Source organism: Balaenoptera borealis (assembly GCF_965194805.1).
Source record: "Balaenoptera borealis genome assembly, chromosome: 14".
NCBI lineage: Eukaryota > Metazoa > Chordata > Mammalia > Artiodactyla > Balaenopteridae > Balaenoptera > Balaenoptera borealis.
This window is the reverse complement of record NC_138875.1, coordinates 66,720,974-66,747,281: the sequence shown is the minus strand read 5'-3', so window position 1 is coordinate 66,747,281 and position 26,308 is coordinate 66,720,974. Positions and strand designations below refer to the sequence as shown.

Sequence of the window (26,308 nt, the reverse complement as noted above, 5' to 3'; positions counted from 1 at the left end):
CTTAAAAAGGCCTTATCAGACGTGACAGTCGTCAGGGCCCATGAGTAGTTCCAAGTGTTTATTTCATTCCTTTAATCTTTCTGTATTTCTGTCACTGCCAGCAATAACAGTGTCAGCAATTTCTTTCATGATAAAAATTTTTTGACAAAACTTTTTGTCAAAACAGAGATGGAGAGCACATTAGGGTTGCCAGGGGACAAAGATGGGAAGGGTGTGCAAATATAAAGGGGTAGCATGAGGTGACTCCCTTATTATGCTGGAACAGTATCTTGACAGTGGGGATGGTTACACAAACGTAGACATGGGATAAAATTGCATAGAACTATACACATGCATACACACACACACACACACACACACACACACACACACATGAATGCATGTAAAATAGAGTGAAAACTGGATAAGGTCTGTAGTCTAGTTAACAATACTGTACCAATATCAATTTTGATATTGTTCTATAGATATAAGAGGTCACCATTGTGGGAAGCTGGATGAAGGGTACACAGGACTCTATGTACTATTTTTGCAAATTCCTGTGAGTCTGATTGTTTTAAAATAATTTTTAAATAAGTATTTTTCAGGAAAATATAATCCAAAATTTGGAAATGCAACAAAATATAATTGGATGATCCTGGAACATCACACTAGAGATTTTTTTAAATAGTCCCATCTGACCTTATCAGAATTTGTGACTTTATTTGTCTAAGAATTGATTAGGGTCCAGATATTTTATAATGGGTGAATTTAGGTTAACATGTAGACAACAGATTAGAAGTAAGTAGAAAAGATAAGACCAAGGATTATAATTTTAGATTTTTTAACCAGCTTTGTACTTAATTTAGCAATCTACTTTACCTATCTTATTTCAACATAAGATAGCTGACTACATAAATCCTACTTCTTTACATCCTTATTGAATCAGCTTTGCCAACCTGGTTTCTCAGGAACCTGGTTTAATGGGATACTTAAATTTGGCATGTGCCACTATTTATATGATAATTAGTTTTCAATAATATGGGAATTATGCTTTCACAGTACTCGGAGGTACCACTGAAATGCGCTCAACTCATGAAGAACCACTGGAATAGGCTCTATGTCAAGGAACAACATGACAAGCATACTTTCAGGATCCTTTATGTTTCCCTGAACATAAAAAATTCATGAAGTTTTTACTGAAACATAAAGAATAGTTTTCATTTTCAGAGCTTGTACATGTCAAAGACTTATGCCCTAACATATACCTACTATTCACACAGAAATGTATTTATATATACTCTCCCAGAAAGTGCCAGCTTCTGTTGTCACAGTTTAATGGCTTATTGCTACATAAAAAGTATAATTTATGTTACTAGAAATTTCCATCTTGAAAAATCATTAACATGTTACCAAGGAAAATCTATGAAATATTTTTATGTAAGGGACTAATTTCACCTAATATTCTTCAAGTTAAATCCTGAATTAAATCAGAGATTTAATTTTGGTTCTAAAAAATAGGGGGAGGGAGCATAAAAAATTGGAAAGGAAGAAATAAAAACTGTCTCAATACTTTTAAGATATTAAATATCTCCAAATTGGTATAGATATTCAAACCAATCCCAATCAAAATTCCAGTGGGTTGGCAGAAATTACTAAATGATTTAAAGTTACTTAGCAATGTAATGCACCTAGAATAGCCCTAGTAATCTTGAAACTTTCTACAAAGCCACAGTAATTAAGACCATGTGGTACTGGTGTAGGATAGAAAAATAAATCAGTGGAATATAATAAAGAGTTCAAAAATAAACCAACATTTTATACTGTATATTTTAAATTTTCTAAGAGAGTAGATAAGTATTTTCACCACATACACACACACACACACACACACACACACACACACACACACACAAAGGACACTATGTGAGATGATGGATGTGTTAATGAACTTAATTCTGGTAATCATTTCACAGTGTATACATACAGCAAGTCATCATGAATGCTGTACAGTTTATTTTCTTTATTTTTTTGTTTTTTTTGTTTTTGTACGTTTTAAATATATACAATTTTATTTGTCAATTGTACCTCAATAAAGCTGGAAAAAAACCAAACACATTTATAGTCATTTGATTTTCAGCAAAGGTACCAATGAAAATCAATAGAGGAAAAAGTGCTTTTGATAAATGGTACTAGGACAACTGAATATTTATATGGGGGGGGGGCCTCTGACTCCCTACCTCACACCACACACAAAATTAATTCAAGATGGTTATAGAATCAGTGAAACCAAAACAATAAAGCTTCTAGAAAAAAATAGCAATGAGAATAAAAATTAATAATAGAATATTTTTATAATATTTGCATAGAAAAGGCACAAAGATACCAAGAATACAAGAAAAAAATTGATGAATTGGACTTCATAAAATGTAAAAGCTTCTACTCATCAAAAGATACCAGTAAGGGGGCTTCCCTGGTGGCACAGTGGTTGAGAATCTGCCTGCCAATGCAGGGGACACGGGTTCGAGCCCTGGTCTGGGAAGATCCCACATGCCGCGGAGCAAATGGGCCCGTGAGCCACAATTACTGAGCCTGCACGTCTGGAGCCTGTGCTCCGCAACAAGAGAGGCCGCGATAGTGAGACGCCCGCGCACCGCGATGAAGAGTGGCCCCCGCTTGCCACAACTAGAGAAAGCCCTCGCACAGAAACGAAGATCCAACACAGCCATAAATAAATAAATAAATAAATAAAATTTTAAAAAAAAGACAAACTGGTTTCCAGATTCATTACTATTAAAAAAAAAAAAAAAAAAAAAAGATACCAGTAAGAATGTGAAAGGCAAGCTACAAGTTGTAGAAAAAAATCAAAGGAATTAAAACAATATTTGTTAGTTGAATGAATGAATGGATGACCACTCATTCTCACTATCTCCCATTACCATTCACATTCTCTTGAAGAAGCCCCCACGAGGCACTATGCATTCCCTCAGAGGTGAGCACAGCCCGAAACAAACTCAACACTTCAAATTTAAGGGGCTCTGGACCCACTTGCTTCACCAGACAAACTTGTCTCCTAGCAAGGGAGCTGCTTTGAGAGCTGAGGACACAGTTGGGAGGAGAGTAAAGGGAGCAGATTTGCACAATGCACCACACACAGGAACTAAAGAGCCAACAGAGAGCTCAGCATCAGCTGTGGAGCCAGCGGATCCTTGGAGCACCTGCACCATGGCCTGGACTCCTCTCCTCCCACTACTCACTCGCTACCCAGGTTCATGGAGATTTCAGAGACTGGTCTTTGGAGTGATTCCTCTGCTTTTGTTCCTCATTCCTAAAATGGGTCTGTTTTTGGTTTCAGGGGCTAGTTCTCAGCCTCTGGTGACTCAGGAGCCCTCACTCTGGACAGTCACTCTCACCTGTGCCTCCAGCACTGGAGTGGTCCCCAGTGGTCACTATCCATCCTGGTTCCAGCAGAAACCTGGCCAAGTTCCCAGAACACTGATTTAGGACACAAACAACAAACATAGATTCCCACCCGGTTCTCAGGCTCCCTCCGTGGGGGCAAAGCTGCTCTCACCCTCTCGGGGGCCCAGCCTATGGATGAGGTTGAGTACTACTGATGGCTGTACTAGTAAGTAGGTTTTTTATTATAAGTAGTATGAGTTAACAATTCTGAATCTATGTAATGTGCTTTCTAGAACTGAGCAAATAAGAAGATATACTGTAGTTAATAGGAGCTAGTGTTCTCACTAAAACAGAAGGGAGATATAATATGGAAAGTAGCCTAGACTGAATCTAGGAGTGCTGGAATTAAACAGGAGGTATCAGTATAAACTCTTCCAATAGACAGGTATGGAAATACCATATGTATAGTATAACTAAAATATTGAATACAATTTAAATTTTAAAGATTAAAAATGTATATTATTCTCCAAAGTTCTATCAGTCAAAGAAGATTGAAGAAAATTATAGGTGAGAGTTGAACTGTTATAAAAAGGAAAACTTTAAGAGCAAAAGAAATAAATGAATAATTCACAAACATTGCATATGTTTTTCTCTACTCTCATTCTGCTATTTTGCCAAATTTTAAAGATGCCTCCTATTTATTTGCTTTCTTATCTCATTTCCTTTTGCTTTCAAGTTCTAGATCTCATTATCACATGAAGCCCCTATCTTTAAATATTTTAACCTCAAAGTAGTAGGGGAAAACTAATAATTGTTTAATCTAAAACCCTCATTTTACAAATATATGTCTTGGGCTCAAACTTTCATCCATCTATCCATCTGCCCATGCATCAATTCATTTACTCAACCATTTATTAAGGGCTAATCCTTATAAGGGCTAAACCAATGTATTAGGTTGGTCTGGGAGGGTGTAAATACAAAGACAAATACGACAGGTTTCCTTCTGTCAAGAAGATCACCCTCAAAGATATTAGAAATAAATTATAAACTCATATGCTAATTAATATTACAGAGAATTAGCTAGGATCTTTGAAACTCAACTGATAAAGCAACTACCCTTTTTCTGGACAAATCAAGGAAGAGTCCACTTAGGTAAGACATGTACGCAGGGTCTTAGAAGAGGAGGGGTAAGTGAATGTCGAGAGAGTAAGGGAATCTCCAGCAGAGGGACTGTGTGATGGTCATAGAATGTATCTCTCCAAAAATCCCTATGTTGAACCCTAACCCCTAATGTGGTGGTATTTGGAGATGGGGCCTTCGGTAAATAATTAGGTTTAGATGAGGGTAGAATCCCTATGATGGGATTAGTGTCCTTATAAGAAGAGAAAGTGACTAGAGCAAGTGCTCTCTCTCGCTCCCTCTGCCGTGAGAGGATCCAGCCATGTGAGGCAGGCAGCCATCTATAAGCAAGGAAGAGTGCCCTCACCAAGAACCAAATCTGCTGGCACCTTGATCTTGGAATTCCTAACCACCAGAACTGTGAGAAATAAATGTCTGTTGTTTAAATCACTCATTCTATGGTAATCTGTTATAAGCAGCCCAAGTTAAGACAGAAATTGGTACCAAGAAGTGGGTGCTGCTCTAACAAAGACCTAAAAATGTGTAAGTGGCTTTGGAACTAGGTTATGAGTAGAGGCTGGAAGAGCTTTTAAATGCATGCTAGATGAAACAAGTATTGACATGAAGGGACTGTTAAAAGTGATTTTAGTGAGGGCTCAGAAAAAAAAAAAAATAGAGCAGCTATAGAGGAGGCTTCCATCTTCTTAGAAAATACATAAATAACCATATACAGAATGTTGGTAGAAACATGACAGTAAAGGTCATTCTGATGAGGTCTCAGGGGGAAATGAGGAACACGTTAGTGGACAATGGAGAAAAGACGATCCTTGTTATCAAGTGACAAAGAACTTGGCTGAATTGTGTTTGTGTTCTAGTATTTTGTGGAAGATAAAACTTTCAAGTGATGAAATTGGATATTTAGCTGAGGAGATTTCCAAGCACAGTATTGAAGGTTTCTCCTGACTACTTAAAGTAAAATGAGAGAAAAGAGAAATAATTTTTTTTGTTTTGGCCACACCATGCGGCATGCGGGATCTTAGTTCCGTGACCAGGGATCAAACCCACACACCCTGCAGTGTCTTAACCACTGGACCACCAGGGAAGCCCTGAAAAGAGAAATAATTGAACAAAGAATTGTTAAGCAGAAAGGAACAAGAACTTAAAGATTTGGAGAATTCTCAGTCTATCTATGTTGCAGAAAATGAGAAAGCATACTCCAGAGAACACTAAGGGTGTGGCTGAGCAAACATTTGATAAAGTTGGTTATCACTGACTTAATCAGCCACCCCAGCAGGAACACTGAAGGGTACAGAGATGGGACAGAATGAAGGTGCAGAAAACTTGTAATAGAAATCAGTTATATTAAAAAGAGAGAGAAAAACACTAGAAATTATATAGAAGGCTAAAAAAGAACCTGAGAATGGTTGTTATAGTTTTTGATGTTTGAACAATGTGAATATATTATGTATTCCAAGTTTTAAAAATAATGTACTTACTTCCAAAAAAAAATCTCATCTCAGATTGACCAGTGTCAGCCACAATGGCAAAGTGGAGAGTGGGAAAGTAACAGCATGACCATTAACTCATTTTTATCTGCATTCCTTGTAGATTCCATGTCATATATATTTCTATGTTCCATTCTCCCTGTAGTAGCCTCAAGATGGCCTGCAAGGATTCCCCACCCTCTGGCATTCCTGCCCATATATGGTCAACTTCCATATTATATCAAGGTTGGTGTGTGTCACCGACAGTAAACAACAGAAGTGGTGGTATTTCACCTCTAAGGCGAGATTACAGCTTCTCCCATGCTCTCTCTTGGATTAGTCACTCTGCCACAGCCAGCTGACATGTCATGAGGAGCATGTGACAAGGAACTGAGGCCTCCTGCCAACAGCCATGTAAATTTAGAAGTTGATCGTCCTATTCTGTTCAAGCTATTATAACAAAACACCACAGACTTGGTAGCTTGTAAACAACAGAAATTTATTGCTCTGGAGGTTGGAAGTCCAAGATCAGGGTGCCAGCATGGTCAGGTGAGGGCCTTCTCCCAGGTCACAGACTTCTTGTTGTATCCTTACATGGTGGAAGGAGCTAGGGAACTCTGTAGGAACTCTTTTATAAGAGCATTAATCCCTCTCATGAGGGCTCCCCCCTCACAACCTAATCACCGCTCAAAGCCCCCACCTACTCAATACTATCACTTCTGGGAGATAGGATTTCAAAATGAATCTGGGGGGACAAAACACTCAGACCACAGCACTGATCCTCAGCCCCAGTCAAGCGTTCAGATGACTGGAGCTCCATCTTAACATCTTAATTGTGACCTTATGAAAGAAGCTGAGCCAGAACCACTCAACTAAGCTAATTCCAAATTCCTGACTCTTGGAAACCATAAGATAATAAATGTTTGTTGTTTTAAACTGATAAGTTTGGGGTAAAATTTTATACAGCAATAGGTTACTTACACTTGGAAGGGGAGCACTGCTGTAACAAATACCTAAAGTATGAGAGTGGCTTTGAAACTGGGCAGCGGACAAAAGCTGGAAGGACTTTGAGGAGAGTGTTAGTGCAAGCCTTAGTAAAAAGACAAAACAATAAAACAAAAACCAAACAAAAAACCCTGGACTTTGAGAAGGCATGGGTTAAAAGGAAGTGAGGCACATGTTATTAGAAAACTGAGAAAGGGGGTACGTAGCAGCAGAAAGTTTAGTAACACTACACATGCAGTTCTATGACAAGTAGAAAATGTACCTACTGAGCTGAAAGGAGAAATTGTACCTAATTAACTGAGTCATCTAGCTAAGGAGATTTCCAGCCAAACGGCTGAAAGTGCTGCCTGGTTTCTTCTTGCTGACTATAGTATAATATGAAGGGAAATAAAAAAGCTAAGGGAAAGACTATTAAACAAAAAAGGAGACAGAACTTGCTGATTTTGAAATGTTCCAGTCTTTTAAGATGGTAAAAGATGCTAAAATTCATGGCTACCAAGCAAAGATCATATCCAGGGCACTGAAGAAAGGTAGTCTAAATATAATATTGTACATCAACTGTACTTCAAATTTTTTAAATTTAAAAATTAAGGGCTTCCCTGGTGGTGCAGTGGTTGAGAATCTACCTGCCAATGCAGGGGACACGGGTTCGAGCCCTGGTCTGGGAAGATCCCACATGCCGCGGAGCAACTAGGTCCATGAGCCACAACTACTGAGCCTGCACGTCTGGAGCCTGTGCTCCGCAACAAGAGAGGCCGCGACAGTGAGAGGCCCATGCACCGCGATGAAGAGTGGCCCCTGCTTGCCACAACTAGAGAAAGCCCTCGCACAGAAACAAAGACCCAACACAGCCAAAAATAAATAAATAAATAAAATAAATTAAATAAAATAAAAAAGAACCACCTTAACAACTAATGCTTCCATTAAAAAAAAAATTTTTTTTTAAAAAGGTGGCCTAAAGATGAGTGTGACTGTAAAATTCTTCTTTTTTTTAAAAAATTTATTTTATTTATTTGGCTTCTACTTGGCAGATGGAGAAACGGATGCTCAGAGAAGGGACTGACCTGCCCTGAGCTAGAGGCAGACTTGGAACCTGGGTATCCAGGCTCCCACTGGCTTCACTTCCCACTGCCCACATTTGGGTTGTTTTAGGTCTTCGTTGCTGCACGCGGGCTTTCTCTAGTTGTGGTGAGCGGGGGCTACTCTTCGTTGCGGTGTGCGGGCTTCTCATTGCGGTGGCTTCTCTTGTTGCAGAGCACGGGCTCTAGGTGCGTGGGCTTCAGTAGTTGCAGCACGTGGGCTTCAGTATTTGCGGCACACGGGCTCTAGAGCGCAGGCTCAGTAGTTGTGGCACATGGGCTTAGTAGTTGTGGCGCATGGGTTTAGTTGCTCAGCAGCATGTGGGATCTTCCAGGACCAGGGATTGAACCCATGTCCCCTGCATTGGCAGGAGGTTTCTTAACCACTGCGCCACCAGGGAAGCCCGAAAATAGCTTTTAACCAGAGGGAAGGGAGCCTGGCCTTCTTGGAGGAATGGAAAGAGAAGCAGATGGCTGGAACAGAGGTTCAAGGGAGAAGGTGGATTCTAAAATTCTTTGTTAAGCCTCAGAAAGATTGAAGGTGATGTTTCACAGCATCATTTAGTCAGGCCAAGGCCCTCCAAAGAGTTAGGGGTGTGACTCAGCAGTCATCTCAATCACACAATAGGACTTCTACAAAGCTTAAGGGTGTTATCCCTCAGCTATCTCAGCAGAAAACTAAGATAGAGTAGGCCTTATCTTGAAGAGATGTGTGGTTGTGGCTTTGGAGTGGAGTTCTTTGGCATGAACACCAATAAGATTAACAGGAGAAACACCAAGTTTTTAAGAGAATATATTTAAGAAATGCCTCTAGCTTGGACTGAAAGGACCAGAAATAGTACAAAATAGAGAGCTTTGGACTTCTGCCTTCTACAAGCAGGAACCAGGCTAGGCAAAGACTATTTCACTGTAACCATGTACTACCTACCTTCCATAAAATGGAAGTATGTTAGAGGGCAGAATCAAGAATCCAGAGATTGAAGCCCAGAAAGTTTCCAGGTCTTGAATCCTAGTCAATGAACTGCCAACATGTACCTGGTGGGATTTCAGAATTGCTACTGACTATTGACTCCCATCTCCCCTCCCCTTTTGGAACAGGTGTGTCTATGAAGGTTATCTATGCCATCCCACCACTGTATGTTGGCTGTGGAAGTGGACAGATTAACTCATCTCTTTTGTTCACAGGTCTTCAGATCTAGAGGAACTATACTTGAGATGCTGCACAACTGGACCTTGATCCATATCTGGACCTGATTCAGATGATAAGATTTTGGACTTCAAGTTAATGCTGTAATGGATAAAACTTTCGGAGGCTTTGGGGGGAAAATGCATTTTGCACATAGGAGGTATGTAAACAATTTGTGGCCAAGTGTGTACCCTGGTGGTTTTAAATTATGTCCACAAATTCTTTCCTTCAAGGGTGGGCTGGATTTAGTGGCTCACTTCTAATGAATAGAATATTGTAGAAATGACAGTGAAATGTCTGAGACTAGGTCATAAAAGGCATTGCAGCCTCCTTGCTCACTCTCTAGAAGCCAGCTTACTCATATCTTGAGAACACTCAGGTAGCCCAGTAGAGAGGCCCACATGAAATTATGGGGGCTTTCTCCCAACCGCCAGCAAGGAAACTGGAGTTTCAACAGCTATGTAAGTAAGCCATCTTGGGGGGAAATCCACCAGCCCCTGTCAAGCCTTCAGATGACTGCAACCTCATGAAACCCTGAGCCAGAACCACCCAGCTGAATTTCTCCTGGATTCCCAACTCTCAGAACCAGTGTGAGATAATATTTTTTAAGCTGTTAGTTCTGTGGTAATCTGTTATGCACCAATAGTTAATTAACACACTGCCAACTTTGGGCTATGTCTTCATCCAGGGGCTCTGCCCATTTAGTCCAATTTTAGCAAGAATCCTGCTGAGTTAGTTCAGGAGAAATCCCCCACCCTTGATCTGACCACCATTGATATCAGATCAAATTCCTCTCCCCTCACCTCAATATCTCATCACCCTGGCCTGGCCTCAGCAATGATCCCATCAGTGGGTTTAGCTAGAATCCACCCTTACCCCTGATGCTTCCTCTCAGTAAGTTTCCATGCACTGACACCCACCCTGATCCTTGGCTATAAGTCCCAACTTTGTCCTTGCTGGAGTCAGAGTTAAGCTCAATCTCTCTCCCCTATTACAAAACCCCATTGTAGTAGTGTTCCCTTGAATAAAGGTTTTCTTACCACCTTTAACAGGTGTTATGAATAATTTTTAACATTTCCAAGTTTTGTTACTAGGAATTACTCTCAAATGAATATTTTCATACCTTTACCTTTTATACTATATTCATTTAAGGGGAATAGATTTCTAGAATTAAAACATTTCACGTTTTTCCCATACAAACAGAAAATATCTTTTTAAAAAATAACCCATGTAGTAATCTGAAAAGGATGTGTATATATAGACATGTCAGTGTACATACACACATACCCTCAGAGCTCCAAGGAAAACTTAATTCTCAGTAAACTATAAATTAAGACTAAAACATTCAGCCTGCAAATTCTGAAATCTTTGGAATTAACTTACAAAAAAAGTACAGAGAATGAAAATTTTAATTAAAAAAATATATATATATGCATCAAAATATTTGGGATTCAGACAAAACTGTTATTTAAATAAAGGTAGGTAAAGTCCTAATTCTTTATTAAATAAAAAAATACTCAATATCTTGTAATAACCTATAATGGAAAACTAAAAAAGGATATATATGCATAACTGAATCACTTTGATGCACACCTGAAACTAACGCAACATTGTAAATCAACTCTATTTTCATAAAAATTTTTTAAAAGAAAAAAAGAAAGCTTTTAAAATACAAGGTTATAAAAAAGAACAATCATAAAGAAAGTAGAAGGTATATAATGAATTGAGACAAAAATAGATTACAGATAAAACTTGTTGGGATAATAAAGCAAGGGTTGCTTCTTGGAAAAAGTAAATCAGAAACATTGATAAAACTGTGGCAAATCTAGTAAGGGGGAGAGGAAATTAATTCCAATACTAGAAATGAGAAATGAAATGAGATTCTGAGAGGATAATATTCAACCCCAAGTGGAATTATTTTTGTTTCACGAAAGGAAGGTTTCTAATAGAAAAGTTGTGAATCCAGCCAAGCAAAACCTTGGGTTAGTGAAAGAAAGGAAAGAAAGGAAGGGAAGGGAAGGGGAGGAGAGGGGAGGGAAGGAAGGAAGGAAGGAAGGAAAATGACTGTCTCAACGGATGTTGTAAACTATCCAATAAAACAATTCTCTTTAAATTTTAAAGATAGAAATAGAAATTCATTAAGCCATATACTCATTACCTCTGATGGTAAAGCATTTCTAATTAAACCAAGAATAAGAAAGCCCATTTACACATCATTGTTTAGAAGTCCTGGCCAATGCAATAAGATTACAAATAAAACTAAAAATATGCCATGTTATTGGTGAAAAGACAACATAGTGAAAACACTTTTTCAAAAAAAACATTTTATTTCTATAATTGCTAATTTTACTTGCAATTTTTGGCAACATTAATAAAATAAATTTTATCTGAAAGAACAAGCAAAATAGACAAGGAAATTCACAAAGGGCAATAACAAAATAGTAATCTTGACAGATATTCAATATATTTGTAAACAAAACAAAGTGACATTGCCTTAAAAAAATATAGAGGTATCAATAGAAAAACAGAGAAAGCTCTCGAAAGAACTCAACTCACTATTGTCTTCTATTTGCAGGCACAGAAACTGACTCAAGCAAACTCAATTCGAAGAGAGAAGCAAAGCCCTTGATAATTATCTCTTCCCAGCTTTTTGTGAAAACCTAGGAAATTTAGACTGGTAGGGAAGAAGAGTGTGGAGACTTAAAGTGCGTTTAAGAGGAGGAAAAAAAGGGGGGTGGGTTGGAGATTTCACTGTGTGATTTTAACAACACTGGTGAAGCTCAATATACCAAAGGAAGTGTCAAACAATTAAGCGAGGTAGCAAGCCATGCAGGCCTAGGGGAAGAGCATTCCAAGAAGGAGAACAGCAGTTACAAAGTCTTTGGATCGGGAAGAAATGGAATTTGCTTGAGGAAAAGCAAGGCCAGTGTGTCAAAAATAGTGCACCAGTGGGGAAAATGGCAGAGTAAGTAGCACGACAGAGAATGGAAGAGAGGAGGTAGTCAGGGGCCATATCACTGGAACCTTAGTTGGCAATAAATAACAATTTGTACTCCTTAGGAGCATACTTTAGAGCAAACAACAGTAACAGGGTTGATAATACTAAGCAACCACAAACACAAAGAACTAAAACATTTCATATTTTTACCATAGAAACAGAATAAGGGAGATAAGTATGCAAAAGTCTGCACATCTATTTATATACAGAAGTTTCCACCTGAGACCAGCACACACACACACACACACACACACACACACACACACACACACACACACACTCTTTCTACACCTAAAGGGGTTCAAGCTGAAATTTTACCAAAGTGCTTTGGCCCAAGCAAACTAACTGGAAAGGCCTAGTAAAATATTCAAAGTGCAAATCAATCAATCAAGCATTGAGCAAATAAATATAACGGAATCTACACTCAGGAAATTATCTAAAATATGGACGATATACTCACAACAACTTTGTTATCTGTAGTCCTTCCTCCTCAATTCTATGAGGGATGCTAACCCCTTGATGATTATACCTTTCCAGCATTTTGTGAAAGCTTAGAAAATTTAACTAGATTGAGGAGGGGGAAAAAGGAGTGGGGAGAGATAAAGTACCTTTAAAGAGGAGGAGAAAGCAACAGCAAAAGGGAGAGATTTCTCCTGGCACAGGTCTACAGCCAGGATCCCAGATTCCTTGAGTGGTGCACAGAGGCTGCTAGGTACCTGGGCTGGAGGTGGAGTGAGAAGGGATGGCACTAAAACATGCCTAGGGAGACTCAACTCCAGGAACCCACAGAGGCAACCAAGGCTGCTGATGTTCAGGAACCAATACTTAGAGGGTACCCCAGTTCTGTGAAAGAGCCCTTGGAGATGGCAAGGAAAAAGGTTCCGGCAAGTATAATCACAGATTAGACAGTTGATAGATCAAATAAAGGATAATAACCCTATGACCTGATAATTACTGAAATAAATGAGACATTTCTGGCACATTGGAGTGTGTCAAGTAAGACCCAAACTCAGTATTAGTCTGATAAAATGGGAAATTATACACACAAAGAATTAACTGTTAACTGTAATACATTCATGTCCAAGGCAAGATACAAAATTGCAAACTTCACATGTTCAATTAGGGTAAGATACATGTAATTGGAAATGTGTTAGGAAAAGTCCTATAATGGGTTTAATCACTCTTAACTATTTTTATCCACTATTTCTACTTTTCTTGGACAACCCCATTCCAGCTTAAGGGTAAGAGAACTAAACTTAGCCCTATTCATAAACTGGACAGATTCCATGTGTTTGGCCCTTTTCAGTTAACCTATGGGTCCAATACAGATCAAACTATGGATGTCAGGGATTTTTTTCCTTGGGAACCTTAACTTGCTTTACTGCTGTGACTGAGAGAGATATGGCTAGTTCATTCTGACTAAAGGCCAGCCAGATGGGAGAGGTGAGAGAACAAATCAAATTCCCCTTTTGATCACTCAAAAGGAGGTCCCCTGGCACCAGGTCCCATTCTATTAATTATCTCTGCTTCCCCATCTGAAGCCAATGATACATAGTACCTGCTTGATGCCTGCAGGGGCCCCTCACCAAACATAGGCATTTTATTTTAATGGTTTGGCTTCCTTGGATGTCCTTGGGCTAGGTAAAGACAGTCTGAGACAGTGTTCCTTCTGCCTTGGCTCCAAGCCTGGAGTGAATGTGTGCCCCTTCCTCAACTGGGACAAGGAGCCACTGCTCTCCACTTACTGAATTCCCTGTTTCTGGTCCCCATTCACACCATAGGGTCTCCATCAACTTCTCCACACCAAGGCTTTCAGAGTCAGGTTATTTTAGATCAGCACAACAGAGGCACTTCTGAGAGTTCAGCAGCAAACGGGACCACACCATAACAAAGCCATTTCTATAGTTAGCCTAACTATAGCCTAACTATAGGCTATAGTTAATATTGAAATCTTCAAGGCATGGAAAAAGTTGAAAATAAAATTAAGTTGTTAAAAAATTCTACAGATTATATGTATAGCAGAGCTTTCAAACTTACAAATAACATGAAATACCAAAATAATAAATAGGTTTTCACTTTTCTCTTTCTCTCTCTTCCCCCCCCCATTCACACACACACACACCTTTTATGTGTTAAGCCAGATAGTTATATGAAAATCAGGTAATATGTTTTAAAATAATATCTCAAAATTCAGATCAAACAATATTGTACTTCATGAATTTTTAGAAAAACCTCATAAATGATCCATTGGTTTCACTATATTTGATGCTATTGAATAATGTTATGATTTGGATTTTTTGTTTTTAGTGGGGTTTTTAACTTTGAAGTATTTGCTTCAGATTTACTGAAAGTAGAATTAATGGGGTTTTTTTGAAATTCTACTTTTAGACCTGGGGGGTGAAGGTTCAGAATCAGATGTGTTCACAGTAATGGATGCTAATTCCACTGATCCTGGTTCAAGAGGTCCCAGTGACACTTGTATAACAACTTTTGTTTCAGGAGGCAATCCTTCTAGTTGCTTAGGCTTCTTAAACATTTGATGACACTGGGTCTTGTGCTCCATTTTCTCCTTGAAAGTTAAAAACTGTAGCCGGCATTTGGAACACTGGTGAACACTCTTTTCCCAGTGTCCTCTATAATGACACATGTATGGTGTTGCAGTTTTGAAAATTTTGAGACAAAATGGGCAAAGCAAATTCTTAGTGTTTTCGTGGTATGTTCTGAAATGTGCTTCTACATCAGCAAAGGCTGACGACCTGTAATTGCAGACCTGGCACACATAGGGCATTTCACCAGGCTTATGATTGTCCTTCATGTGCTGTAAGAGAATCTGATCTGTTTCAAAGGACAACTCACAGATTTTACAGACTGCAGAGGGCTCCTGGAAAATATGGACACTTTCAATGTGACATTGCAGCTGGAAGGGAGTGGGAAACTGGCGGTAGCAGTGCTGGCAGGTAGTATGGTTTTTCCAGCTGTCACCCCTCTGCTTTTCAAGTTCCAAATGGTGCTTCATGTGATTCATAAACTTGACATTTTTTAGAACTTTCAAGCAGCTGAGGCATTTAAAGGCTGTGTGAGTCTTCTGTTCTGGCTGCCCATCTCCTGTATGCTGTCCATAGTAAAAGTCACGAAGTAACACGATCAGATTTCCTTTCGTGGGATCAACAGTCTTGTTTTGACTTGCTAGACTTGAAAAGTCTGTTTTTGCCAGTCCATTTTCCCCAAAAGGACTTATAGGCTTGCAATGAACACTGTCCTTTGGAAAAGCTGTTGGACAAGGTTCTCTGTTCTGAACATGGCTTAATGAGGTATGAACACTGTCTGAGGGTGTGCTTTGCTGAGCTGTCATTGTATGAAAGATACCTGAAGGGGCCAGAGCTAAAGAGTGTCCCCCTATGATTCCATTATTGAGTTTAGGCCTTTTGGGATTTGTGCTATTTGTTTCAGAAGTGGAAAGTCGCTTTGTTACACGAGGACTTTTATTCATACCTCCTGTAGAAAGTGCTGCTCCTACTGGATGCTGCAATGAACTTGTGAAGGTAATCAAAGGAGGAGAACATAACTCTGAAGAGCTAATAGGCACGACTTGTGGTGAATTATTTTTATAATCAGGTTTAGACAAAGGCTCAATAATAATAGGACTATCTGTTGATCTTGATTCAGAGTCAGAAACTGGTAAGACAGTCATTGCTTCTGATGTAGGCATCACATGACTTACAGGCTGCAATTTGTGAGCATTATCTTTTCTGAAGTGACCAGACTGTTTTCTCCTTGAACACGAACCTGGGGTAACTCTGTTCAATATGTTTGAAACAACTGGTTTTGAATTTGAGGTCATCCCAACAAAGATCAGCTCAGCATCTTCATTTACATGTTCCACCCCAACAAAGATCAGTTCATCATCTTCATCGTCTACTTGTTTGGTTTCTTCTATGCTTTTCTGTGGTTCTGGCTCTTGTTCTTCACATAACATACATGGTGGTTCCATTTTCTAAATTTTTTTATTCTTGAAGGGTGTGGCCACAGGTCCCAGTGCTTCCTTTATATAAACTGCCACCTAAGTATAAACATACTACACATCAGTTAAGTACAGAAAAATACGTTATTTAATTCTCTCCAAAACTCTAGGGTATTTATAAACATCCTTATTTTACAGATAAGGACACTGAGAGTCAAAGAGGATAAATGACAGCTTAAAAACCTATGATTACAAGTCTATACAACTCTAGAATCATAGCTTTTGGAGCTATAGCTTTTTGATCTCTTCTATTAAAAAAAGAAAAAAAACCCAAAACTCCAACAACTAATCACTAGGTGAAATCACATGTAAAGGATGAGTATTTTTACAAAAGCACCATTGTGCAGTGTTTAGAAACATGGGGTCTGGAGTCAAAGAAGATTAAGCTGGAATTCTAACCAGCTACATCTGTTTTGGAAAATTTATAACTTTTAAATGTGTTTCTGTATCTTAAAGGCAAAAATCCTTATTTCTTAGACTTAAAGTAACAGCTCTTTTTAAAAAGCATCGGGACTTCCCTGGTGGCGCAGTGGTTAAGAATCTGCTTGCCAACGCAGGGGACACGGGTTCAAGCCCTGGTCCGGAAAGATCCCACAGGCCGTGGAGCAACTAAGCCCGCAAGCCACAACTACTGAGCCCACGTGTCACAACTATTGAAGCCCGTGTGCCTAGAGCCCATGCTCCGCAACAAGCTAAGTTACTGCATTGAGAAGGCTGCGCACCGCAACAAAGAGTAGCCCCCCCTCGACGCAACTAGAGAAAGCCGCGCAACAACAAAGACCCAACGTAGCCAAAAATAAATAAATAAATAAATTTATTTGAAAAAAAGAAAAAGCATCAAATATTCAATGGCATCTTGTTTTGTAGTAGAATTGGAAGAAAATTTATATTAAATGCACATATCTAAATTGATTCACACATACTGATTTCATATATGTTAATATAGAAAAGAAGTGTCAACTTCAAAGAATAGAGTAAGAGTACCTACATATGGTCAACAAATAGCATAATTCAATGTCAAGCGCTTAGCACAGGCTAGCAAATTGGGAATGAACTCTCTTGATAATCTCACCCCAACTCAACACTGATGTCTCCTAAACTTCTCCCTCTAATCCTGACTTCCCCACTAAACTTAAATCCAACAGTGCTTTGTCCCTCACTCCACCTGTCTCTTCACATAGTAGGCAAAGTAATGCTGTTCAAACAAATTAGACTGCATCACTGCTCAGCTCAAAACCTTCCAATGCCTTTCTGGTTCACTCAGTAAAAGGCCAAGTCCTTCCAATGCTTATAAGACCACACTTCCAACCCTACATACTGTCCCCTGCAATTATCTCATACTCCTCTCCCCCATCCACTTCACTCTAACCACACTAACCTCCTTGCTATTTCTTGAACAAACTAAACACTTTACCTTACTTAGAGTCCTTATATTTGTTGTCCCTCTATTATGAATGCTCATCATCCAGATACCTACATGGCTGGCCCCTCACCGCCTTCAGGGCTCTGTTCCAAGCCTTCTTCTCAGAGAGGTTCTCAAATACTCCAACCAACCTCTAATTCACATTCCCAATTTCTCTTCCCTTCTCTTCCACCTATAAGCCTTTATCACCACCTAATATATTATAAACATTATTTATCTTGATTATTTTCTATTGTCTATCCAGTAAAATGTAAACTCCAAAGGGCAGGAATTGTCTTTTGTTGACTGCTGGATCACCAGCACAAAGACCATTGCCTAGCATAGCATGGGAGCTCAACAAATACAAAATTTGTTAAATGAATTAATAAATAGTAACTCTCATCAATATGAACCTTTATTTGTAGAGCAGAGTGTGCTCCATTAATTCCATGTTTTCTATCAATTTACTCTGAGAACCTTGTCCGCATCAAAAATTCACATGTTGAAGCCCTAACCCCCAAAGTGATGGTATTTGAAGATGGGGTCTTTGGGGGATAATTAGGTTTAGATAAGGTCATGAGGGCCCTCATGATTGGATTAGTGCCAAGAAGAGACATCACAGAGCTTGCTTCCTCTCTATCTCCCCCACCACCTCCCCAAATGTGAAGACACAGGAAGAAGGTGAAAGAGAGCCCTCAGTGGGGAACCAAATCATCCAGCACCTTGATCTTGGACTTTCCAGCCTTCAAAACTGTGGGAATAAATTCTGTTGTTTTTAAAAAATAAAAATAAACTGGGTTCCAATAACATTGCTGAACTTTCACCTAACTGATCTTAGTAGAATTTTTAGCTGTTGACCATACTGATTAACTTTTCATCCAACCAATCATCCGAGATGAAAAATTAATTAAGAGTGGAGAAAGAATGATACATAAAACAAATAAGTTAATGAATGCGTTCATTTAGGACAAGAGTAACAACAAACCATGGGAATTTTCTTATCACTTCTCCTCTAGTGTCCTTATTTTCTACAATTACCAGAATCTTGAGAATTTGGGGTAGGGAGGTTGGACATGCCAAGACCTGCTAGATCTAAGGGATGAGTCCTCAAAAATCACTTCATTTCCCCCACCAAGAAAGTTGCCAAGGGCTGTGGAAGGAGCCAATGAGAGGTTTCACTCCAAAAATAGCTGAGAGAACAGTGGGTGATGACCCACCTCCCAGGTTATTCCTCTGCATTTCAACAACGGCCCTTTAAATGGGTTTTGTTATAGCCACACACCAGATTTTTTCAGGCAACAGTCCCTCTTAAGTAACTTCCTGAGATTACGCCACTAGGACTCCTCTGGTACCTACCCTCACCATCTTCCCTTGCCCCTGACTCTTTTGACCCATTACTGCTCCTCCAGATTCTTGTCCCAACCCCGTCACTCTCTCCCCACCACAGCACTCAAGTCCCTTCTCCACCACTCCTTCTTCCCTCTACTCCATTAACCCCATACAGTTGCTGCCTTAGAATTCAACATCCATTAAACACAGACCCTTGGGGGAAATGGGAGTTTCACGGGATCCTTAAAACTGCCATAAACATTTGGATTCTATCCTAGGGCAACTGAGCAAAACAAAAGTAATTTTTTCATAAATATTTTTTAACAAATATTTTTTCACAAATAAGCTCAGGATGATAAAGGAACGCAAAAATAGAGTCTAATCTAGCCTGGGAGTCTAGGAGGAGAACAACTATTAAGCCAAGGTTGTTCATTGTCAAAAAACATGACTACTTCTATAGAATGGACTGAGAGAAAAAGTAAGGATTTACAGACCCTCACCACCATTTCCACTCTTCTTTTTTTATTTTATTTTTGAGGTCGCCCTGACGTAAACCCCCTTCCATCACCTGAGGGCTTCTCTCTTCTAAAAAATTTATTTATTTATGGCTGTGTTGGGTCTTCATTGCTGCGCACAGGCTTTCTCTAGTTGCCGTGAGCAGGGGCTACTCTTCCTTGCAGTGCACGTGCTTTTCATTGCGGTGCCTTCTCTTGTTGCGGAGAATGGGCTCTAGGCGCGCGGGCTTCAGTAGTTGTGGCACGCGGGCTCAGTAGTTGTGGCTCACGGGCTCTAGAGCGCAGGCTCAGTAGTTGTGGCGCACGGGCTTAGTTGCTCCGCGGCATGTGGGATCTTCCCGAACCAGGGTTCGAACCCATGTCCCCTGCATCGGCAGGTGGATTCTTAACCATTGTGCCACCAGGAAAGTCCCACCATTTCCACTATTGCTACCTCTCTGACCTCTCCTCTCTCTACTCTAACATTCATTCACTCCAGTCCAGCTACAGTGGCTTCCTTGCTGCTCCCTTCAAAGTCTCCACCTGAAATTCTTGTCTTCCAGATATCCCCATGGCTAACACTTCTATCTCCTTCAAGTCCATGTCCAAACCTACCTATTCCAAGAGACTTACTCTGACCACCTTATCTAAAATCACAACACTCCTACCTACCCAACATTCAATCCTATGACCCTACTCTTATTATATTTTTCCTAGTTTCATAACATCACCTTTTACTTCACAAGAGAATGTACATATTTATTATATTGACTATCTTTCTTCCTCCACTGAACTGTTAGTTCCTTCCACAGGAGAAATTCTGTTTTGTTTTTTAGTTTGTTTTTGTCTGTTTTGTTCACTGATTTCTCCCAAGGGCCAAGAGCAGTCCTGGCATACAATAAGCACTCAAATATTCATTAAAAGAAAATAATTATCTAGAAGGGGATAAAAATAATTCAAAAGAAGAAGGTAGGGTGAGGGAAAAGGTAGGAAATGTTCAAACTTGGGATATAACCAATTTTCTTCAAGTCTGGGAGCCACTGAGGTGTACTGTTATACCAAATGTGAGAGCCCTGCAATCCTGGGATTCAGGAGGATGACTATGGCCAGAGGTCATTATGGGGACCAACAGTTTGGGGAAGCCTTTTCTTAGAACAGTATGGTTAGAGTACTACATTTCACCCAGGCAGGCAGGAGAGAAATTCAGCCACTTTCGCTTTTCCTTCCTTTCCTCCCAAGAGCAGCATCTTAGAAGAATCCACAAAGGGAATATAAGCAAGGTAGGAGTTCAACCTAAAAGTGGCCTGTTAGTTCTGAGGCAATTCCTTTCACTAAGACTAAGAATTTGGAGAGGGTTTGGAAGTATCAGGTGAGTGGAGAATGATTTAAAGAGAGGGGTTGTGGAGGACCACAAAAAAGCCACCTTAAAAAAAAAAAGACAATGTCAATTTGTTAAATGTTATGGTGATGTCAGAGGGAATGATGGAATAAGGAAACTACATAAAAGCAAAGAAAACACCAGCAAAAACTGTCAAAATCAAGCTTTCTAGATCCTGGAAATTAACCAAAGGCTTGCAAAAATCAGGATTTTTGTGGAAAACAGTTTGGTAAGTCCTCAAAAAGTTAAACACAGAATTATCATATGACCCCACAAGTCCATTTCTAGATATATACCCAAAAGAATTGAAAACGGGTACTCAAACAAGTATATCTAATGTACGTGCAAGTTTATAGCAGCACTATTCACAATAACCTCAAGGTGGAAATAACACAAATGCTCATCAATGGATGAATGATAAACCATGTTCTATACATACAACAGACTATTATTCAACCATAAAAGGAATGAAGGCACCCCCATGTTCACTGAAGCACTGCAGGATTATTTACAACAGCCAAGATATAGAAACAACCTAAGTGACCATTGATGGATGAATGGGTAAAGAAAATGCAGCATATATATACAATGGAATATTATTCAGCCAGAGAAAAGAATGATATCTTTCCATTTGCAACAACATGAATGGACCCTGAGGGCATTACACTAAATGAAATCAGTCAGACAAAGAGAGACAAATACTGTATGATCTCACTTATATATGGAACCTAAGCAAAAACAAACAAAAAACAAGCTCATAGAACAGACTGGTGGTTGCCAAAGGCAGGGGGGTTGGGGAAGTGGGCAAAACTGGTGAAGGGGGTCAAAAGGTACAAACTTCCAGTTATATTGGGGATGTAATGTACAACATGGTGACTATAGTTAATAATACTGTATTGAATATTTGAGAGTCATCAAGAGAGTATATCTTAAAAGTTCTCATCACACACACACACACACAAAATTTTAACTATGTATGGTGATAGATGTTAATTATACTCATTGTAGGGATTTCACAATATAAACAAATATTAAATCATTGTGTTGTACACCTGAAACTAGTATAATGTTAAATGTCAATTATACCTCAATAAAAATATTTTAATTTAATTTTAAGTAAAAAAAAAAAATATTAATACATGCTACAACCTGGATAAACCCTGAAAACAAGCAAAATGAAAGAAGAAAGACATAAAAGATCACATACTGTATGATTTCATCTATAGGAAATATCCAGAATAGATAAATCCATAGAATCTAAACACAGACTGGTGGTTGCCAGCATATGGGGGAGGGGAAATGGAGAGAAATTGCTTACTGGATAAAGAGTTTTACCTTGAAATGATGGAGATGTTTTGGAACTAGACAGAGGCAGCAGATGTCCAACATCATGAATACTCTAAATACCACTGAATTGTTCACTTCAAAATCACTGATCTTACGTAAATTTCACCTCAATATATTATTTTTTAAAATAAAGAGGGGATATTACTACCAACCACACAGAAATTTAATCAAAAAACAAGGGAATACTATGAACAATTCTATTCCAACAAATTAGATGACCTAGATGAAATGGACAAATTCTAGAAAGACAAAAACTACCACACTGACTCAGTAAAAAAAAAAAATCAATATGAACAGATCTAAAACAAGCAAACACATTGAATTAGTAATCAGAAAATTTTCCAAAAGAGAAACCTAAGATCAGATGACTACTCTGGTTAATTCTATCAAAGTGATTACAGAAAAATTAACACCAGTCCTTTATCAACTCTTTCAGAAACTAAAAGAGGAGAGAAAACTTTCCAGCTCATTCTGTGAGGCCAGTATTACTCTGATACCAAAATCAGACAAAGACATCACACACACACACACACACACACACACACACACACACACACACACACACACGACCAATATCCCTTATGAATACAGAAGAATCCTCAACAAAATACTAGCAAACAAAATCTAACCACACATAAAAAAGATTATATACCATGACCACATGGGATTTATGGAGGTATGCAAAGTTGGTTTATTATAGGAAAATCAATCAACATTATACCATTTTAATAGAATAAAGGACAAAAAAAGACACCTGCCTGCAGAAAAAGCATTTGACTAAATATAGCACCTTTTCATGATGAAAAACAAACAAACAAACAAACAAACAAAAAACCCTCAACAATTAGGAACAGAAGGGAACTTTCTCAATCAAAGGGTACCTGTAAAACACCCACAGCTAGCATCATACTTAGTCGTGAAAGACTGAAAGCTTTCCCTCTAAGACTGGGAACAAGACAAGGATGTCTACTACCGCACTTTGACTCAATATTATACTGGAAGTTCTATAACCAGGACAATCAGGCAAGAAAAAGGAGTTAAAAAAAAAAAAAAAGGGCTTCCCTGGTGGCACAGTGGTTGAGAATCTGCCTGCCAATGCAGGGGACATGGGTTCGAGCCCTGGTCTGGGAAGATCCCACATGCCGCGGAGCAACTAGGCCCGTGAGCCACAATTACTGAGCCTGCGTGTCTGGAGCCTGTGCTCCGCAACAAGAGAGGCCGCGATAATGAGAGGCCCGTGCGCCGCGATGAAGAGTGGCCCCCACTTGCCGCAACTAAAGAAAGCCCTCGCACAGAAACGAAGACCCAACACAGCCATAAATAAATAAATAAATAAACCCAAAGTTTAAAAAAAAAAAAATGTAACACTCAAGATTTCAGCTTTAAAAAAAAAACAAAGAAGTAGCAGCATTCAGAATGGAAAAGGAAAAAGTAAAACTATATTGGAGATGACATGATTTTGTATATACAAAATCCTGAGGAATCCACAAAACAAGTATTAGAATTAAAAGGTTGCAGAATACAAGATCAATATAAAAAAATCAATTATGTTTCTATACAGTAGCAATAAATGTTCTGAAAATGAAAGTAAATAAACACTTCCATTTACACTGTTACAAAGAATACTTATCAGAAAGAGAAAGACAAATATGATTATGATATCACTTATATGTGGAATCTAAAATAAGACACAATTGAACTTATCTATGAAACAGAAACAGACTCACAGACACAGAGAACAGACTTGTGGTTGCCAAGGATTGTGGGGAGGGATGGATTGGGAGTTTGGGATTAGCAGATGCAAACTATTACATATAGAATGGATAAACAACAAGATCCTACTGTATAGCACAGGGAACTATATTCAATATCTTGTGATAAACCATAATGGAAAAGAATCTGAAAAAGAATGTATATGTACAACTGAATCACTCTGCTGTACAGCAGAAACAAACACAACACTGTAGATCAACTATACTTCAATAAAATAAATTTTTGAAAAAAGAATACTTAGGAATAAATTTAATAGAAATGCAGCGCTTTTTTATTCTGAAAACACTGAATTATACTAAATACATTGTTCAAGCAATTAAAGACCTAAATAAATGTAAAGACATCCCACATTCATGGATCAGAAGATTTAATATTGTTAAAATGGCAAGACTCCCACAACTGATCTATCAAAATCTTGGCTAGCCTTCTCACAGAATTGAAACTCATATGGAAATTCAAGGAACTCAGAATAACCAAAACAATCTTGAAAAAGAAAAAACTGAAAGATTCAGACTTTCTGATTTCAAAACTTACTACAAAGCTATAGTAATCAAGAAATGTGGCACTGGCATAAGGATAGAAACAGATCAACGGAATAGATCAATGGAATAGAATTCAGAGTCCAGAGAAAAACCCATGCATTAATGGTGAACTGATTTTCAGTAAGATTACCAAAATAATCAGTGGGGAACAGATAAATCTTTTCAACAAATGTTGATGGAACAACTGGACATCCATATGTGAAAGAATGAATGAAGTTGGGCCCCCGCTCACACCATATATATAAAAAGTAACTCAAAATGGATTGTGAAACTAAAAGTAGAGCTAAAACTAAAAAAACTCTTTAAAGAAAATTGGAGTAAATGGTTTCTTAGAGAAGACACCGAAAGAATAAATGACAAAGGAAAAAATAACAGGACTTCATCAAATTGACAACTTTTGGACTTCAAAGGACACCATCATGAAAGTAAAAAGATAACCCACAGAATGGGAGAAAAATATCTGTAAATCATATATGTGACTAGGAACACATATATATGTGATACATATACATTGATATGTTATAAGGGACACATATAGATACTAACATATGTGATAAAAGAATATATAAAGATCTTTTATAACAGAAGAATAAAAAAACAACTCAATTAAAAAATTGGCAGAGGACCTGAATAGATATTTCTCCAAAGATGATATAAAATGGCTAGCAAGTATATGAAAAGATGCTCAACATACTAATCATCAGAGAAATGTGAATGTAAACCACAGTGAAAGATCACCTAACACCCATCAGGATGGCTACTATAAGGAAGGAAGGAAGGAAGGAAGGAAGGAAGGAAGGGAGGGAGGGAGGGAGGGAAGGAAGGCAGGAGAAAGGAAGGGGAGGGGAGGGAAACTGTTGGCAAGCATGTACAGAAACTGTATCCTTGTGTGCTATGGATGGATTGTAAATAGTGCAAATGCTGCGGAAAACAGTATAAAAGCTCCTCAAAAAGTTAAAAATATAACTACCATATGATCCAGCATATATATAGATCCAAAAGAAATGAAAGTGGGGTCTCTAAGAGATATTTGCACATCCATGCTCACAGCAGCACTATTCACAATAACTAAGAGGTGGAAGCAACCTAAATGTCCATCAGCTGATGAATGAATTTTTAAAATGTGATATATACATACAACGGAACATTATTTAGCCATAAAAAAGAAATTCTGCCACATGCTACAATATGCATGATCCTTGAAGACATCATATATCATGCTAAATGAAATAAGCCAGTCATAAAAACAAATACTGTATGCTTCCACTTATGTGAAGTATCCAAAGTAGTCAAAGCAATAGAAAAGAAACAGAAAGTAGAATGGTGGATACTATGGTCTAGCAGGAGAGGGAAAAGTTTGTTGTTTAATGGGATGGGTAGTTTCAATTTTACAAGATGAAAAGATCTAGAGATCTGTTTCAAAACAATGTAAATGGGGAATTCCCTGGCGGTCCAGTTGTTAGGCGCTTCCACTGCAGGGAGCCTGGGTTCGATCCCTGGTTGGGAACTATCCTGCAAGCCGTGCAGCGTGGCAAAAACAAGAACACAAAAAAGAAAAAAAAATGTGAATATACTTAACACTTAAAAATGGTTAAGATGGGGCTTCCCTGGTGGCGCAGTGGTTAAGAATCTGCCTGCCAATGCAGAAAACACGGGTTCGAGCCCTGATCCGGGAAGATCCCACATGCCGTGGAGCAACTAAGCCCATGCGCCACAACTACTGAGCCTGCGCTGTGGAGCCCGTGTGCCACAACTACTGAAGCCCGCGTGCCT

General features: G+C 38.8%; 2 protein-coding genes across 11 annotated transcripts in view; both read right to left on the bottom strand.

Annotated features, from left to right (window-relative positions):
- LOC309611118 (zinc finger protein 280A-like) overlaps positions 1-26,308 on the bottom strand; it is a 157,664-nt gene that overhangs the window by 115,169 nt on the left and 16,187 nt on the right. The window contains exon 3 of one of the 10 annotated variants that reach the window (XM_082355054.1): positions 16,262-16,309. The exons of 8 other annotated variants lie outside the window; for them this stretch is intronic. The gene's annotated coding sequence lies outside the window, so the exon portion shown is untranslated. One more of the 10 variants, XM_082355046.1, reaches the window with a different exon arrangement.
- Positions 10,887-16,245, bottom strand: ZNF280B (zinc finger protein 280B). Its single transcript, XM_082355055.1, has one exon. The coding sequence runs from the start codon at positions 16,238-16,240 to the stop codon at positions 14,606-14,608; it is 1,635 nt and encodes a 544-aa protein (XP_082211181.1). The 5' UTR covers positions 16,241-16,245; the 3' UTR covers positions 10,887-14,605.

Coding starts and splice junctions, on each gene's coding strand:
- ZNF280B (XM_082355055.1), bottom strand. CDS start 16,240: ATGGAACCACCATGTATGTTATGTGAAGAACAAGAGCCAGAACCACAG.